Raw genomic sequence first — 17,795 nt, 5'->3', positions numbered from 1 at the left:
CGTCATTTCGCAGTTTTCGAAAGCTAAGCGACCCTTCTGCACCAGTAGTGTCGCCACCCATTTACAACACAATCAATGTCATTTTGTCAGTGGGTGACCACCAAACACGGGGCACTCGCACGCGTGGAAGTTCGTAACTAGCCGTCAGATCAGCGTTCCTCTCGAGGAGCTGCTTTGCATCCATGCTATGTTTCACCGTAAGACAATCTGTATATCTAATCGAATAGCATACTTGTAACTTTTTACTCTTGCTTCTCTACCAGCCACTACGAAATGCTTACTAGGTCTTACTAGCTAATTCTGTTTGAAATGGGGGAGACTCACTTGCGTGAAAACTGCCAAGGAAAGCAGTTGCCCTGATGCAGGCAAACACATTGTGTATTGCGCTGAAACATATTAGAGCACATTTGTCAGTTTAGAATGTAAAGACCTTTGCCCTTCGCTTTTGTGATATGACACTCGGTATAATGAAGACATATTCACTGCTAAAGACATCTGCATTGAAATGAACACATGAGCATTGATGGCCGTATGTGTCATGCTTTATCCTTTTGCTTTGTTGTGTATCTGTCATACTGCTATTGTTAAATTTTCCTCTTTGTAAGGTGATGACGTGCATAACATCACATCGCAAGCAGTCTCTGTGTAATTAGTGTTCAAAGACTAGTGCGATGGCTTTTCTAAAGAGAGGTAGGGGTTAAGCTGCTGTGAAGATTTTTTTGAGAGGGGTAGTTGCCCGTGAAGAAATCGCGTATCAGAAATAGAACCTGTGGTACCCTGGGTTTTAGTATCTAACGGTGGAAATGATGCAGAATACAGTAAAATTCTTTTTTTGCCTAAAACCAAGAACTAGCTGAAATATGTAAAATATTTTAAATAGCACCCATGAGCAACTGCAAGCTCTGCGCACCTAGACCCAAAACACACAATTCTCTTTCTTCACTCCAAGGAGGCTTTTAGCTGCTTTGTTGAAGCCCCAAGTACATTCTCAGTGGCGCATTTATTTCAGTCTACCTTTTGCTCAAAGTGTGCCCTAGACATAATTGAGCAATATACACTTGCAACTGGGCAGCAGCCTTACATTGGGAGACCAGTGGTAGGGCACATTTTAATGCGATAGCGTTAAGGAGCTCGTGTCGCAGAAAAGCCTGTGTCGTCGACGTTGACCGTGAGCGAAACATTTCGACAGGCAATACATCAATGAAAACAACTTGCAAGATGGGCTGCGTGGCAATCGAACCAAGGTCTCCGGAGTGTGAGGCGGAGACGCTACCACTCAGCAATGAGTTTTTTTTTGTTGTTGTTTTAATTACTCAGCAATGAGTCTGATCCCTCAAAGTGGGACAAAAACGCCTCTGGTGAATGTGGTGCTGCTTTACAAACATGGCGTAGAAAGCTATACTGCTGTGTATATCAGTAATTATGAGCATGTAAATTACAGAACTCGCAGTTAAACGCGTAGCGAAGTACGTTTTCACTACATTTCTTCTGCGCTTTCCGCACACGCAGAGCCATTTTGCGGCAAACACAGAAGACCCCCTCCTCTCAATGTACGGCGCTGCCCCAACAGGTGGTGCGCCACGCGCGCATTTGCGCTGTGCGGGGACCGGTGCAAGGCTCATCGCGGCGCCGACTCCCTCTCCCCTGACGATGCTTCGCCGTCCTCCCTCACAGGTTGCAGAATGAAGCGTCCTTCCTTTCTTTAGATCACTATCCATCTATCTCTCTGCCCATGCCGATCACGACGTTTGGCTGGCATAGATCATTTCCCCCTCCGAGACACCCAGTTCTTAGGTTCGTTCCGCTTGCTCAGGCGCACGTTTCGTTGTCGCGCCGAACGCTGCGTTGCTCGACGCTCACCGCGTGATTGGTGGGTGCAAAGTTCGATGCGGGGCGCCTTGTAAGTGATCGCTGCACCGTAGCGCATTGTCTTACACCCCTTGGCGGGTCGACGGGAACGCTGTCGCGTTCCACTCTTGAAGGCGAAGCTTAAGCGTGCTCCAATTTTATATAACTAGGCAACTTTGTTCACAATGATTGTGTACAAAGCTCCACTTGAACAATCTTTTCATTTTTGTGGTTGGCGTCCAACTTTTATTACCATGTCATACCATGCGATTCTTTATTGGCAGATGAAAAACAGTAGCAACTTTAACACCGCGTTATTGCAAGATATCTGGCTAGTTTTACATAATCAAAAATGCCAAATAGTTAATCATTTTAGCATACAAATACTTAGCGGGTAATATACTATTCATATGCAAAACTTCAAATATTCGTCCACCCCTACAAAAAATGCTTCCTTTACCAGCGTTCAAGGATTAAAACAAAACAACTACTTCACCATTGCTAACACAACAGAGCATTGAACATGTGCCAAAAATTGCCTCTGTCATGTGTAGCAGTACTAAAGTATTAAATAAAGCTGTCATGTGTAGCAGTACTCTGCAGTCTGATTGAGTCAAGTGAAGTAACATTGGGTAAGTAGCATCAATTGACCTGAGCTCCGTTTCTGTGGTTTTTTTTTGATGCCGCTATACTGGACAGAATTGGCAAAAAAAAAATTTGCACCCATGAATGATGCAGACATCGTGACTCGAGGAGCTACACCTCCCCCCCCCCCGTCAGATATACACATTCAAATCTCAATCTAACGAAATTTTCTGTTCTCTACAAGGGTAGAAATGTGGGCCTCTTGGTCAATCATAGAATGTAGTGAAGTGCAGAAAAACAAGGTCACAAGCAGAAATGAAACACAGACACACAAGCGCCAAATTATGTTTGTTCAATTTCTTGTACTGTATCCTTGTTTTTGTTGCACTATATTAGACGCCGTTCGATACTCTAGCTGTGACATTTATGAGCAATGAAAACCTAGAATCAACTGTCTTGCCTGATTTGCAGTAATTAAAAAGCAAAATGTGGATATAGTAGGTTTAATTGAGTTCTGGTGATTTAAGTATCATTGCCGTATAGCTTTTAAGAATGCTTAATTGTTTCTCTCGGGAAGGCAGAGTACATGCTCAACTGCTACAATAAGTGTGAACGTAGGCAAAAGTGACATTTTTTGCTCTTGCACAGATTTTATGGTATGTTGCTTGATTTAATCAAGTAATTTCGCTTTAACCAAGCTCTCAATTATAAAAAAAATACATAAAACCTCACATCCTAATAAAATTTGCTAACTAGACTTGCTGTACTTTATAATTAAAGTACACTATATCCAAAGAAGCTACAGACGCCGTGAGTTGCGAGCAAAATTAAAATGACATTGCTTTAGTCTAAGCACACCGAGCCCCGCTGTGAAAGTACACGTTACGTGCATTGGGCAAGAAAAAGTCTGAGGGAACCACAATACCGCATGTGTTCATTCAAAGCAGAACATGAAAGTGCCACGGACTTGAAATGATTATGGGCATTCGGAAGCAGTCTTTCGATTACCCACTCTTACTATCAGCCACACGTTAGCATAACAGGACCATGTGGGAAATACAACTGTGTGGGCACCTTGCCGTGTGCGGATCAGCATGTTGTAATGTAGTGGCACTCTAAGGGTGCATGTTTAAAACACCGCTTTTGCTTTGCCTATCGCCTGAGCTTTGCAGCTGCTCCATCGTTGCGTGCCTCGCACAGTACAGACCTTGCACAGCACAGACCTTGCAGACGAAGCGCGAATGTGAGCTCAACATAAACATGTCATTGTTATTCTCTAGAGATTATTTATGAGAAAGCATCAAATTGTGCATTGAGCGAAAAAGCTGGTGTCTATAGCCTCAGGGAAACGGCACTTAAAATCCCATTGGCTGTGACACGTGCCTCAAGAGCGTGCCGCGACGAAGCAGAGCAGGTGAACAGGCACACCTGCTGTCACTACTCTAGAACACCAGGAGTTGCGTGAGGGGAAAGAGCATCGTCGTGACGCCACATCATCCTCACTCTCACAAAGCGGCGTGCGGCCCATACATATCTCTCTCCCTCCCTCCACTGGGCTTAGCAATGCTGGCCATCACTTCTCTTGGAGCCCCAAATGCAATTAAATGCTAAAATAACTGCATTGCATGCTGTCATGAGGGTACTAAAATAACAACAAGAACAGACAATGAACACTCATTAAACACAGGCATTTATTTTGTCCTCCAACGCCAAGTAAACTCCTTAAAAATCAATTGCTGTAAACAAGTACTTATTTGTGGAAAGAAGAAGCATAAATAGAACAATATCAGAGTCTCCAAGATAACACCAGACATAGCAGAACCTAGAGGCAACGAACACATGAGCCTAATAGGAAAAGTTCATATGAAAAAAAAAATAATCATAATAATACTGAAAGAATTAGTCACGCAGATGTAGGAAATATATACAGAAGTACAGCCACCAAAGATAACATCAATTATTCTAAAGCTGCTTCATAGCAACAATGTGAATACAGACAAACCTTAAAATAGCAAATCTCAATTTACAAAACCAGCGATTTAAAAAAATATTTTTGTTACCCTATCTTAGCTTCACTGAAAATCATGTGGCTTTTTTGATGATTTAACAAAGTACATTTATCAGGAGGTTTTGACTGAAAGAAGTTTTCCACTATATAAAGTACGTACTTGAAGCTTCTATGGCTAGTAAATCTAGCAAAAAGTATCAAAATGTTGGCCCAGGTAAGTCATCGATTGGCCGTGTCCTTCAGCATCCCACCGTTCAGGGTAGTGATGGCCTTTGCCCAGTAGTACACCACCACCACATTTGCTAGCAGCTGAAGCGGTTATACTATATGTAGCTGCATTTGTCAGCATGGCGCTGTCATGTTTTCTGGTGCTGTCATGTTTCCTAGTGTCTGTATTCTCCATGGTGCCGCACACGTATTCACTAAATTTACTTTTCGGGCACGTGACACGAGATGAAAAGTGTGCCATAGTTTTATAGCAAAAAAACAAAAAATCATGTGCAGCAGTTTCGCACCTTAATGCACAAGTGCAACAGTGAACCACAACTATGTATTGGATTTCACCGTGACCTGGTACCCTGAAAAAATTCGACAAGAATTTTGTTCACGTTAGCCCTTATGTCGTACATTTTATGCCTTAGTGTGAAGTGGTGTCCAAGAAATTTTCTGAAAGAGGCATTTGCCGACTAAATAATTAATCAAAGTGACAAGAAGCCTGCTCAAACCCAATGTGAAATTTCCAGCCATTGCTTGCACCGAGCATATCACTTTCACGAGAATGTTCTTGGGGAGTTTTACCACATTGCAGCTCAACATTTACTTGCACAGATAGTACCAGCCAGATGTAACAAGGAGGATAGATATAGCAGTAAGACCACTGTAGGTGTAAACTTCTACCGATACGTTTCTATATTTGTAAGAAGAGCATGTATAAGTTTATCTTTGTTTTCTCCAGGCGCTCAAATTTCTGTGTATGGCCTTCTGTGGTGAATGTGTTCGTGACCAGCTTATGACCACATCTCGGGTATTTCCAGAACTCCTTCCTGTAGTTTCACTCAAGTGACAGTCATACTTTCCGGCAATAAACTTTTCCTTCCTTGTTGGTGAGACGTGTCACTATGCTGCTCTGTTGGACCTCTGTTGCCGCTGGCACAGGTTTGATGTCATGAAAGGATCTTTCGTGGGCACTTGTCAACGCCCAAGTCTGGTTGCAACACAGTAGTCTGTACAAGGGATGGGCCAGCGCAGACACTAGAGGCAGGAATGAACTGTAGTAGTTTACAGCTCCGAGCAAAGAATGAAGCTATTCCTGGTTTTCTGGTGGTTGTGCGGCTGCAATGGCATCTGTCTGTTCAATTGTGGGATTTATTCCATCTGCGTACAGTCACCAGATCGTGGAGGCAATGGGTATTCCATGAAAAGGCTGAGCAGACTTGGCAACTATGGCATGCCGACTTTTGCTGATGTCCAGCTGCTATTCATTGACGTCGCCACATCAAGTCATAGCAAAGTGAAATGTGGAATTTAGAGCGGCTAAAATCCCAGCGGAGGTTGAGCTTAACTCTTGTTTTCTTTGTGCTGTATATCTTGAATTTCTTTATGAGCGATAATGCGCTTGTGTGGGTCGATTTTCATTATTTCTACTGCTCTTTGTCTTATGACATGCTGACAATAGATCTAGAGCGAATATGGTGACACAAAGAAACCATTGTAGGGCCTTTTTAAGAGCACATAGGGACACTTGTCCTATATGATGCAGCAGAACACCCTGTAGCATTCTCCATATCTATAGATTCCTAAGTTCAACGCCTGTTGTGCTGTGTCCTCTTATGTCTGCTCAAGTAATCAGCAAGTGCAAAGTACTTGGAGCAGGTGGCAGAACAGTAAGGTCAGTCACCTGTATGAATGGTCAGTTTTTACTTCACGGCATTCTTCAGCAAGAAATTCCAAGTGTATGAAGGGCAATGAAATGGCTTCTCGCCTGCATGGGTGTGCAGTTGTTCCTTCATGTTGGACTTGCACGAGAATCACAGAGGGCATGAAGGGCATTGAAACAGCTTCACGTCTGTTTGGGTTTGCAAGTGTTCCTTCATGCTGTTCTTATGCGAAAAGCTTTGAGGGCATGAAGGCCACTGAAATGGCTTCTTTCCTGCGTGGTTGTGCAGGTGGTCTTTCATGTCTGGCTTTTGAGAGAAGCTCTGAGGACATTGAGGGCATTGAAATGGCTTCTCGTTGTGTGGTTTCGCAGGTGGTCTTTCATGCTGGACTTATAAGAGCAGCTCCGAAGGAATGAAGGAACCGCCACGGCTTCTAACCTGTGTGGGTGCGCAAGTGGTTTTTCATGCTGGATTTATGTGAGAAGCTTTGAGGGCATGAAGGGCATTGAAATGGCTTCTCGCCTGTGTGGATGCGTAGGTGGTTTTTCATGCTGGACTTACGCGAGAAGCTTCGAGGGCATGAAGGGCATTGAAATGGCTTCTCACCCGTGTGGACGCGCAGGTGGGTTTTCAGGTCAGGCTTTCGCAAGAAGCTTTGAGGGCATGAAGGGCATTGAAATGGCTTCTCGCCTGTGTGGGTGCGTAGGTGGTCTTTCATGCTGGACTTACGCGAGAAACTTTGAGGGCATATAGGGCATTGAAATGGCTTCTCACCTGTGTGGGTGCGCAGGTGGACATTAAGGTTGGCCTTTAATGCGAAGCACTGAGGGCATGAAGGGCACTGAAATGGCTTCTCGCCTGTGTGCGTGCGCAGGTGTTCCTTGACCTTGGAGTTTTGCGGGAATCTTTGAAGGCATAAAGGACATTGAAATGGTCGCTTGCCCATATGGACACGCAAGTGGCTCTTTAGATTGTCTCTTTTGGAGAAGCTCTTAGGGCATAAATGGCACTTAAAAGGATGCTCGCCAGTACGGACCCTGGCATGTGCTTCCAGACAAAACAGTTTATCAGCTTCATTGTCACAGAGATTATCTTGGCGGAGGAGTCCCTGCAGTGAATTGTGACCATTGGCTGTTGATGAAGAAATAGAAGGCCTGGATGCTGCATAAATAGAAGAAAAGTAATGTTATGAAATGCAGAAAACACAGTTACTAAAACTAATGATGAGCTTAGTTTCTTTTTTTTTCATTTGGGAGGTCTTGAGGGTGATTTCAGGTATGGTGGAACAAACGAAGGCCTCCTTCCCTTTGGCTGCACCGTCTCATGCCCACTGAAGCACACATTGGGCCACACCTTTAGTAAGACTTGATATGTGCAATGACACATGCACAAGGCACACCTTCAGCCAAGCAGAACCATGGAGCCACTGTGGCATCGGGGAAGCATGCTCTTCCCATTCCTCGGAGGCCCAGGATCATTTCCCACCAAGACCGAAATTTACAAAATTTTCTTTTCATAGCCCTCGATTTACTTTGTTTGCAGCAACCTCCCTGATAAATTTGAAGTCAATCTGAGAATTTTTGACGTGTTTTTACTCTGCACCATCGGCAATATTTGGCATGACCGCTCGGTGTCACCGCTGCCGCTGGCAGATTTTCGTGTACTGGACATACTGCTTTCGCACAAAAAATTGCGTGTATATAACCCCCAGAAATAACTGCATACAACCCTCAAATGTTTGCAAAAACAGCCTCCTCTCAGTGTGAAACGAGTTGCCCATGTAGCTTCTTTTTAGTGATCTCAAAATTCTTTATCTGAGAAGACTATTTGACTTCCTGAGCTTTATTCAGTGTCGTCCTTATAGGCTTAACAATGTACGACATCTTCAGTTGCAGTTTTGCTCAAAGCGAAAACTATTTGGCATGCATTATATTCTGCTCCTTGTGCTCTGCCATCGCAACATTGTGGCAAATGATTGCTGAAACGGGCAAATAATGGTCTAAACAAACCTGACTGATTGATTGATGTATGGGGTTTTATGGCGCAAGGGCCAGATATGGCCAAAGTGCACCATACACATGGTAATGGGTTTTCAATGAATTGATTATGAAATGGAGTAATGTACTATAGAATGGTGAATGTAGCAGGCTGTATATAGGCCGAAAATCAGTCACTTTAACGCATAAAATATGTAAGTATTAAAACAACAATGACCAGAGATGCGAGCTATGATAATAAATGTTGAATGCAAGGGCCTGGAGGAACATGCTCTATAAGGTGTACCTAATGCAGCAACAGCCTCTGGTAAAGGCTGTCCTACATATTTTTTTACTGATAACTTGCAATGTAAGAATGTCATTCAAAAATTGGGTGTCGACTAATGGGTTTTTGCAAAGAAACTGTGCTGGATGTAAGGGGATACGCTGTCGGTAAGCTAAAGGAAAGTGTGTCTTCATGTGAATTTCTGCTTCCCAACATTCCACAAGAGCATAGATGATGGTCAGCATTTCACCACATCTGCCACATGTAGAAGGTTCGTCGCCAGTCAACAAGATGTTGTGTGTACAGTATATGTGCCCTATTCCTACTCGACATAACAGCACATCGGTTTGTCGTGATTTTATTATTAATAGGGAAGTGCTTAACTGTGCTTTAAATAGATTAAACTTAATTGAGGTTTGGGCATGTCACATGCATTGCCAACAGGGTTTAATTTTTTTAAGGAAAGGTTTCAAATCTATGGCGGGAACAGCTATGAATGAGTTGAAATCTTTTGTTATTGTGGATGTGGCTATTTCGTCGGCGAGCATATTACCTTTGATGCCTCTGTGCCCTGACATTCAGCATATTGTGACATGTTGATGAGATGCATAAACAGAGCCCAGGAGTCTATAAAGGTCACTAATTACAGGATTTTAATGCTTTTGTAGTGATACTGAAGCCTTGTTAGCACTTAATGAGTCTGTAAGTACAGTTGGCCTCTCTAGCTTTACTTGTTTGATGTGCCTCGCAGCCGACAATAGCGCATAGGCTTCAGCCATAAATATACCGGTTTGGCAATGCAATATGCCGGACTCTAAAAAGGACCGATTGCTGCATAAGACACGTCAGCCTGTGAATTTGATGCATCAGTGTAAAACTCCTGACAGCAGTTCTTCGACCAAAGTTCAAGGAAGTAGATTAAAACGTGCATCTCAAGAGCACTATTAGTGACTTCAACAAATGACGTCACGTTCCACAAGCTGCCATTGCCGCGGCGGTGACAGCTTTGCTGGAAGCATTCGATGGTGTTCTAGAAGTGGCTCACGCATTTCTTCATTGAAATTCCTCACATGCAGTAAGAAGGGGCTCCCTCGCTGTGGGCCGATTATCAAAAAGTACGGCACAGGGCTCATCGTTTACAGTTGTGTAACAAGGATGTTCAGCATTCACGTTTACCTTCAGATAATATGTGACGGTGGAATATCGCCTCTGTAGACAGAATGACAATTTGTTTGATTCTACATAGTGGCTTAATACAGGGCTTGTCCTGAAGGCACCAGTTGTGAGGTAGACACCTAAATGGTACACAGAGTATAGGATATTTAGTGCGCTTGGCATTGCAGAATGACAGACTATAGCACCACAGTCAAGGCGAGAGCAGACAAGGCTCCTGTACAAGTTCAGGAGGCATTTTCCATCATTACCCTATGTTGTGCGTGACAATATGTTTAAAAGGATCATCTAAGATGGACGATAAAGGGAAACTTAGAGTGTAGAACTATTCCCAGGAATTTGTGTTCGCTGCTCACAGATAGTTCCTCTCGATTGATTGTGAGTTTTGGTACTGGTGGTCACGACTCTTTCGTTTGAAATGAGTATGCATGTACTTTTCTACATTTTAAATCCATTTACATTCGCCCATTCAGACAATTTATTTAATACAAGCGGCACCTGTCATTCGCAGATAGAAATATTACATGATATGATACCTATCTGCACGTCACAGACATACAATAAAATATAGTGCATGGAATGACTCTACACAGGGAATTCATTTTTACAACAAAGAGCGTTCAACTAAGCACACCCGCTTGCGGCATGCCAGCTACCTGGGTGAATGTTCTAGATAAAGCAGTGCCTACTCCTACACGAAATGTGAGGTTAGACAAGTAGCTTTCGACTGTGTCTAACATATTTCCACGGACCCCCATCGCGGAAAGATCTTGCAGAATCCCGAAGCACCATGTTGTACGCTTTCTCTAGACCTCGAAATGCCAAAAGTAAAAACTGCTTATGTATAAACACATCTCTGATTTGTGCCTCAACGTGAACAAGGTGATCTATTGCGGACCTACCATCTCAAACACTACACTGGAAGCGGTCCAGTGTTTTGTTATCTTCTAGGAAACAGATTAAGTGCTCGTTTATTTTTTTCATTCGGTTTGCACAGACAGCTTGTTAGGGTTACTGGCGTGCAGCTGGTGGCTGAGCACTGGTCCTTGCCTTAAGTCTTAGAATGACTACGGCTTCATTCCACGAAGACGGAATATATCCAGCTGTCCACGTGGCATTAAATAGACATAGGTGTGGTTTCAGTGCATCAGGATGTAGGTATCTAATCATTTTGTACATATTGCGATGACCACCCGTCTCTTCACGTTACGATTAAGCTTTTTCATCCTATTGCTTGGGGGGAGGATGGTTTAATTGTCCAAACGGCGAACTAAATAATTAACCCTTTAAAGTATAAAACCCTGTAAACTAAGTAACACTATACACTATAAACTAAACACTATAAACTAATTAAAAAACCCTATAAAGTATAAATAAAAACCCTATAAAGTAAGGCACTACACAGGTAATCTGGAAGATGCGACAATGCCTTTGGCATATTATCTTTTTTTTCCCTTTTCCACATTATTTCTACAATCAACATAATTATTTTGCTCAATGCTATATCCGGCTTTGTTGCCTATTGCCTACATATATTTGCAACTCCAAATAGGCAGCAGTATATTTGGAGATTACCAATGCAGCTGAGTAAGTCATGTAATTATCAGAATTTATCTTGACTTGGTATATTATCACACATTCAGCTTTTGAGGGCATACCTGATGGATAAACATTTATTTGTTGTGCCTTTACAGGAATGAATATCACATGAGCACGGACACTGTAGTTGACTGCAATCTCATTGCTAAAAATGCCCCTGCAGCTGCCTAGATTACGCAGGAACATCGTGCAATTGGGCTTGTCAGTCCCACATTTAAAGAGGCCCTAAATACACACCATTAAAAGCTTGATGAGTGGCATTGGTGGCGATTTTGTGTACTTCATAAACAGAGTCATGCTATTATCATCAGCTGAAAATGTAATGTGCGATTTACATTAGCACGATACTGCAAGTACAGTAGCACCTCGTTGAAACGATTGCATTTTGTATGGTTTCCCGAAGCCAACGTTTGCGATCAAGAACATAAAAAGTGACCCGATCCATTTATGCTCCCTTTTTACCAGTTAACGGGTCCCTAGGATGGTGTGGACAAATTCTGTAGACATGTCGGGTACAGCTAGAGCAAAACGTTTTCGCCAGAATTCAAGGGAAGCACCTCATAATTAGAGAGTCACGGACAATTACAAGTTACCCTCCTCCCTACCCATGCTTTTCCTGTTCAACTCGTTTGCCGAGCAACAAGGGCTAAGCTCCGCCTTTACCGGTTCTTCGTTATGATGTGATGTACGTGAAGCCCACTTCCAGCGACTTGGAGCCAGCCTGCAATGCCTCTCCAACCTAAGCAGTAGCCACCTGGTCGTTGATACCCGCAAGAACTATCCAAGCAGCGTGTATGGTGAGCATTTTGTTGGGACGCTAAGCGGGTACAGTATTACGAAAAACACAGGGGAGCTGGGCATTTTTACGGATAGGCGGAGATGGAAACCGGAGCAACTTGCATGCAGGGCAGCCACATATTGGCGCAGAGCTCGATCAGCCAAGCACTGAGGTGATATTGCAGTAACCAAGTGCAAAACATTCTCAACATTTAAAAAAACGTGTTCACCATTATGCTGCTCCCGAGAACTTATACTAGCAGCAAATTAAAACATAACATGTCAATCTGCGACAGAATATCTCAGCTTGACATGTCGTCAATCGCCAGATTTCCAGCCAAAAACGCAATAAGGGCAATTCAGGACGGTCACGGAAAGAAACTTCAAGACCAACAGGGAGCAAGCTGTAGCACAAGTAGATTATACTTGCTGTTTCGGAAGTACGTGAGTGTTGTGATAAATTCTTGTGTACTGTCTTTCTGTTACATTTTTTATAGAAATAAGTTAATCAACGTTCCAACTATTGTGAATATTCATTCACCATTAATGTTGAAACAATTATCAATGATGCAAAGTGAGTAGTCAATTGGTTAGCTTGCTTGACTGATGTCATGTGTTCCCGCTACACAGATGGAGACAGGGAGGCTGCAGGGATGCTACAGGGATGCGATCGGCAGCAATGCACATTTCCAAACCTTCTAGTTAGGCGTGTGTCAATATTAGAAACTTTCAAATAACGAATTAAATAGCCACAATTCTTGAATACCAAAATTTTTTGAATAGTTCTCAAATGCATTAAAATGTCAACTGTCAACGTTTATTTTAGCTGTCAAGCCCATACCACGTAAAAATAACTCCTGAGAGTTGCATGTCACAACATCGGCATCGCTAAAAGAAAACTCTGCACTGTAACAAAAGTGTGGCTTTATTCTTTTAACGAAGCCAGCGTAATGTGAGTGGAAATTAATTAAGGGACTGCTTCTGGAGGCAACTGCATTGGCAGAGCGCCAGGCCAGCACCCAACAGCATCTTGATATCGACAGCTGCGTAGTTGTCGATGACTAGTCCACCGAATAAGTAAGCAAAAGATAACGCTGGCTGCACCCTATGCTGAGCGTCGAGGCTTCCTAGCTAATGAAAATAGCACGTACATTTTGAACTGGCTGCCGCAGTCATTGCAACACGTCACCAGTGGACATTGGGTATGCTCGGAACTTCCGGCACTCCTCAAGCGCAGAGTTTCATTTATGAGCGGAAAAAACGTCAGGTTGTCTTGTGCTGCAAAGCTTTAGACGACTTTCCTTTGTTTTAAAAACTGATATATGACATCGTCTTCTCCAAGGCTACAAACTCAGGATTGACGATAGCCACAAAGGGTTTGTAATTAAAAAGTTAATTAGCGAAGTTTAATTAATCAGCTCACTCATTAGCCCTCCCTTGATACCTCCTGGTGTCCGCCACAGCTAGCAGGTTCCTTCTGAAGAGGTTTTCTTTTTAAGAATATTTGAAAGTGTTCGCTGAAACACCCTGTATATATAGAAGACATTTGCAGTTGGAGCTACAGCGCTTGCAGAACAGGACCTTCAGAATGTTAAGTGTCTTGCTTGCTTTAATCTTCAGACTATCTATGTGCACTAGGAAGTTCAGCTTCTTATTGAATAAAACCCCTCAAAACTTGTGGACTTGTATGACTAGCAGTATGGCTTCATATAGTTTCAACATAACGTATGGTTGTAAGCCCCTTTTCTATTGCGAAAGAACCACAGCTACAGCTTTTCCAGTGGAGAAACAGAAGATGCTTTCAGTTGCCCAAAGTGTCAATTCATTCAAAGCGATCTGGATCAGCCGTTCGTAAGTGGACATGTTTGATGCACACCAGTGAATGAGCATATCGATAAAACGAAGCATGTGTTGTAGTTAACTGCATTAAAGAATTTTGTTTGAATTTTATTGACCTCAAGCAGAGGGGTCGACTTACATTCTGCACTGATCTATATTCACGTTTTTACTCTAATATACTGGTTTACGCATAACTAAGAGACTCACTGCGTTTAACGTTATCCTAAAGCAACATAAGAGCTATAACAACACCAGGGCAAAGGGGCTCTTGATTAAGCTCTACCACCTAAGGTGCTTCAGTGTGCTCAAGAGAGCAGTATTTTGGCGTCTTCCCCCAATCAGAATGCAGACAAGAATCACAAACCAACTAATATGTCCTCGGCAGCATAATGTCATACACACTTGGGCAACTCGCACTAACTAGGCAAACTTGGCTATTTACCACAAACTCGCACAAACAAGCAAATGTGAGAGAAGTGCCGGTCACTGCCCACCTGTAGTGGAGTGTGACTGATCCACAGTCTCCGTAGTCTGCACGCTCCTTGACTCGCTGCCTGCTCTGAAGGAGCACCCAACAGACTTGTCAACCAGAGGGAAGCTGCACTGTGTGCTAACCTCGACCTTACCGACGACGATGGGAGGGGCGTGGCATGCCGTTCTGGCAGTGATACTTTCAGCTAGGCTCATCGCATTTGTGAGGCCTGCAAAAAAGAATTGGAGTGATTACAGTCCTTTTAGCAACAGAAAACGTGAGAATAATGGTGGCTGAAGAAGAGACACACGAAACAGCATTTGCAGCATTAACAGTTCAGTGCGCATGTGTTGGCGCGTGGGAGGTGCCACCTTTTTGTTACATCGCGACTTAACACACGCGTGTTGCACATTACTAAAAGTGACCCTCAATTGTTTCAACTAAGGACAGCGCAATGGAACTGCAGCAGTGCTTATCCAAGGTACGAATAGGTGGATCTCCGACTTAAGCGAGACGGTGGAAACTGTTGCGCGAGAGCTCGCATTTTGAGACTGTCTTGTACAGCACGAATGGGGAAACTTTCCTACAAGTGTCAGCAAAATAACAGGTAATCGTACAAAACTCGTAGAAGTAGTCTCACCCAAAGCACCTCCATACTGATTTACACTCACCCTTTTTCCAGAAGCGTTGCGGTAGCACATTGGAGAAACGAAATTGTACCTTCCACAGTGGTGGTGATACGACTGCAGGATGCCTTAGAACGTGAGGTACAAGAACAACAACGAAGAATAATCATGTGCTTGCTGCGGTAAGGCTAGAGCATTTTGAATTTCGAAGGAAGAAGAAGCTGAAGCTAGAGCGTGGATAGATAAAAGTTGGAGCTATGGCTGCGGAGTGGCTATTATTGGCTATAATGCAAAAAAGGGACATATTTACTATAATATCTCAGCCGTAGCGCAGATGCACCCATCTGATTTAAACAAATCACAAACGGTAGACACAATGCAACGGCTCTACGTTGAACGCAGTTACAGAAAGTTGGGCCTCGACTGCTGCAACCATCTCTATGGCTGCATATAGTTCACAGCAGACAAAAGCGGCCCAGAACGTCTGCATTACGACGTCACATCCGCCTATTTGTGCACTGCCGGCTGCATGCCCACTTACAGCGTGCGTTATTGACATTTCCACTGTTTATGCGCGTAAGAAATGGTTGGGGCTGTCACCCGCTTGATGCGTTACAGTTAAGTATATTGCGCGCATAGTTTGCCTCGTGGCCGTCAAATTGCAACCGGCCTAGCTGTGGAGTGGGCCGTGGAGACCGTGACATTGCCTCCGTCAGGATCGCGATTGCGTTCACAGAACTATTCAGTAATCTTTTTCAGGGAAGGATGCGCTAGAGAACGAGGACGTAATGAAACACTGGCATGAGGAGCTGTTCCGTCAGATCGTGTTATATCGCGCTTGTTTTCTCACTTTAGCAATGTGGTCATAGATCAGCTTTAAATTTGCTACTCCTTTTTTACAACTTTGTTGCAGCTCATTTAATCGTCACCTGCATTTTTTTAATAAGACAAATGGCATCACTGCGCGGAAGAGCATCTCTTGAAGTTTCCCAACAACAGCCAGTGGCGTCGTGCCTGCTGCATACTCTTTCCTGACGCAGCTAGAAGGATTAAGACGTGGCATCACCCTGCTACTGCGCGATGCAGGGTCTCCGTGATATGAAAGTTAAAAAGAAGAAACGAAATTAATGCAGTAAGTGTGGTTAAACTTTGCCAAGCCTGGTAAGCGTTCCTACCGAGTAAGAAACGCTGAATAAATCGGCTTCCTAAAGTCAGCTTCGCCGCAGTAGATGTTCGTTAGCGGTGAAGCATACTCACAAGTAGTGCAGTGAAGCATGCTAAAAGTGAAAAGGGGCCACTGTCACTAGACATAAGAGTATGTTTTCATTAGGTGAAGTGCCAATAGTAGAGAGTTTTAGTATAGCGTAAAACGCTTGCGTTAGCGTTAGCGTGCGACGCAACGCTAACGCAAAGAAAGGCTGCACCACGCGGCACAAGGCAGTGTTTTAGAATAGCGGAACGGAGCAAAACGCTAACGCTAACGCAAACATATACGGCACCATCTAGACGTAAAAACACAAAGTACTGAAAAGCCAAATCCACACAAAATGTCGAGCTGATCCAATGCCGAATCCGCAAGTGTGTCCCTAAGTCAAGCTTTTCCAAAGCATCAATCGCTGCGAAACCTCCTTCAGGAGGTTCATGTCGTCGTCCTTGGTGAAGCGCACACGCATCGTTACCACAGCACCGACCACACTAGTTTGTTTTGCCGCGGAAAACGGGACATGCGGCTTTACACCAAGCGAACGAGCGAAATACACTTGGGCGCCATCTCGAGGCGGCTACAGCAAACATTAGAAAGCCCATAGAGTTGTTCTACTAACTCTATGAGCAAACCCTCTTGTTAAGCCTACTGCGCCGCTAATCGAGAACGTATATCGTAAACAACGCCCATTTGTCACCTGTGCACCGCTGCCGAAGCTTCATCACACAAATCTAAGGCGAACACGAGCATTAGTGGGGAAGGATAGAGCCTAGCAGTGCAGGCAGACGACTCGATAGATCCGAAGCGGGCTGCTCTCACTTCGACTGGCGCCGCCATCTTGCCGTACGTAAGGCTCCCCTTGCGTGCGTTAGCGTTCAACGCTAAATCCTGAAAATACGTACGTAAGAGCTCCAGCAGCGTTTACGTATAGCGCATGCGCAGTGTGGTGCACGCAACGCTAACGCTAACGCTAACTCTTTGCGTTTGCTGCTTTACGCTATACTAAAACTCTCTAGTGACGGCACACAAGAAACAATACAGACAGGACAAGGCGCGCCTTGTCCTGTCTGTCCTGTTTTAATGATGTGCACGCGCATCGGCTGTCTCCTGTCACATTACGCGCGCCGAGGCGCCTAATAAATGTACTGGCAGACCTTAATAATAATATTTGGGGTTTTACGTGCCAAAACCACTTTCTGATTATGAGGCACGCCGTAGTGGAGGACTCCGGAAATTTTGACCACCTGGGGTTCTTTAACGTGCACCTAAATCTAAGTACACGGGTGTTTTCGCATTTCGCCCCCATCGAAATGCGGCCGCCGTGGCCGGGATTCGATCCCGCGACCTTGTGCTCAGCAGCCCAACACCATAGCCACTGAGCAACCACGGCGGGTATGGCAGACCTTCAGAGCTATTTCGGACGTGGTCGTGACGCTTTGACCCGTTGTTTCGTCCACCTCGTAAGCGAATGTTCACGCGGGTCATTTTTAGAGTGTGTGGTGTTCTCCTCCCGTACTCTTGGGAC

General features: G+C 44.1%; 1 protein-coding gene across 11 annotated transcripts in view; it reads right to left on the bottom strand.

The window, feature by feature from the left end:
• LOC135913743 (oocyte zinc finger protein XlCOF6-like) overlaps positions 1-15,531 on the bottom strand; it is a 63,339-nt gene extending 47,808 nt beyond the window's left edge. For 3 of the 11 annotated variants that reach the window (XM_070523848.1, XM_070523849.1, XM_070523853.1), the window contains exons 1-2: positions 15,112-15,531; positions 14,463-14,669 (exon numbers count right to left, since the gene is read on the bottom strand). In XM_070523848.1, coding sequence (XP_070379949.1) covers positions 14,463-14,655 — 193 coding nt within the window. In that variant the 5' untranslated portion in view covers positions 14,656-14,669; positions 15,112-15,531. Of the gene's footprint in view, positions 1-14,462; positions 14,670-15,111 lie in introns of those variants that run through there. The other 8 variants (XM_070523846.1, XM_070523847.1, XM_070523842.1 and 5 more) reach the window with 6 other exon arrangements.
• Positions 15,532-17,795: the final 2,264 nt, after the last annotated feature.

This window comes from Dermacentor albipictus, chromosome 8 (assembly GCF_038994185.2).
Source record: "Dermacentor albipictus isolate Rhodes 1998 colony chromosome 8, USDA_Dalb.pri_finalv2, whole genome shotgun sequence".
Taxonomy (NCBI): domain Eukaryota; kingdom Metazoa; phylum Arthropoda; class Arachnida; order Ixodida; family Ixodidae; genus Dermacentor; species Dermacentor albipictus.
The sequence above is the reverse complement of the archived record's forward strand: the minus strand, read 5'-3'. Positions and strand labels throughout refer to the sequence as shown.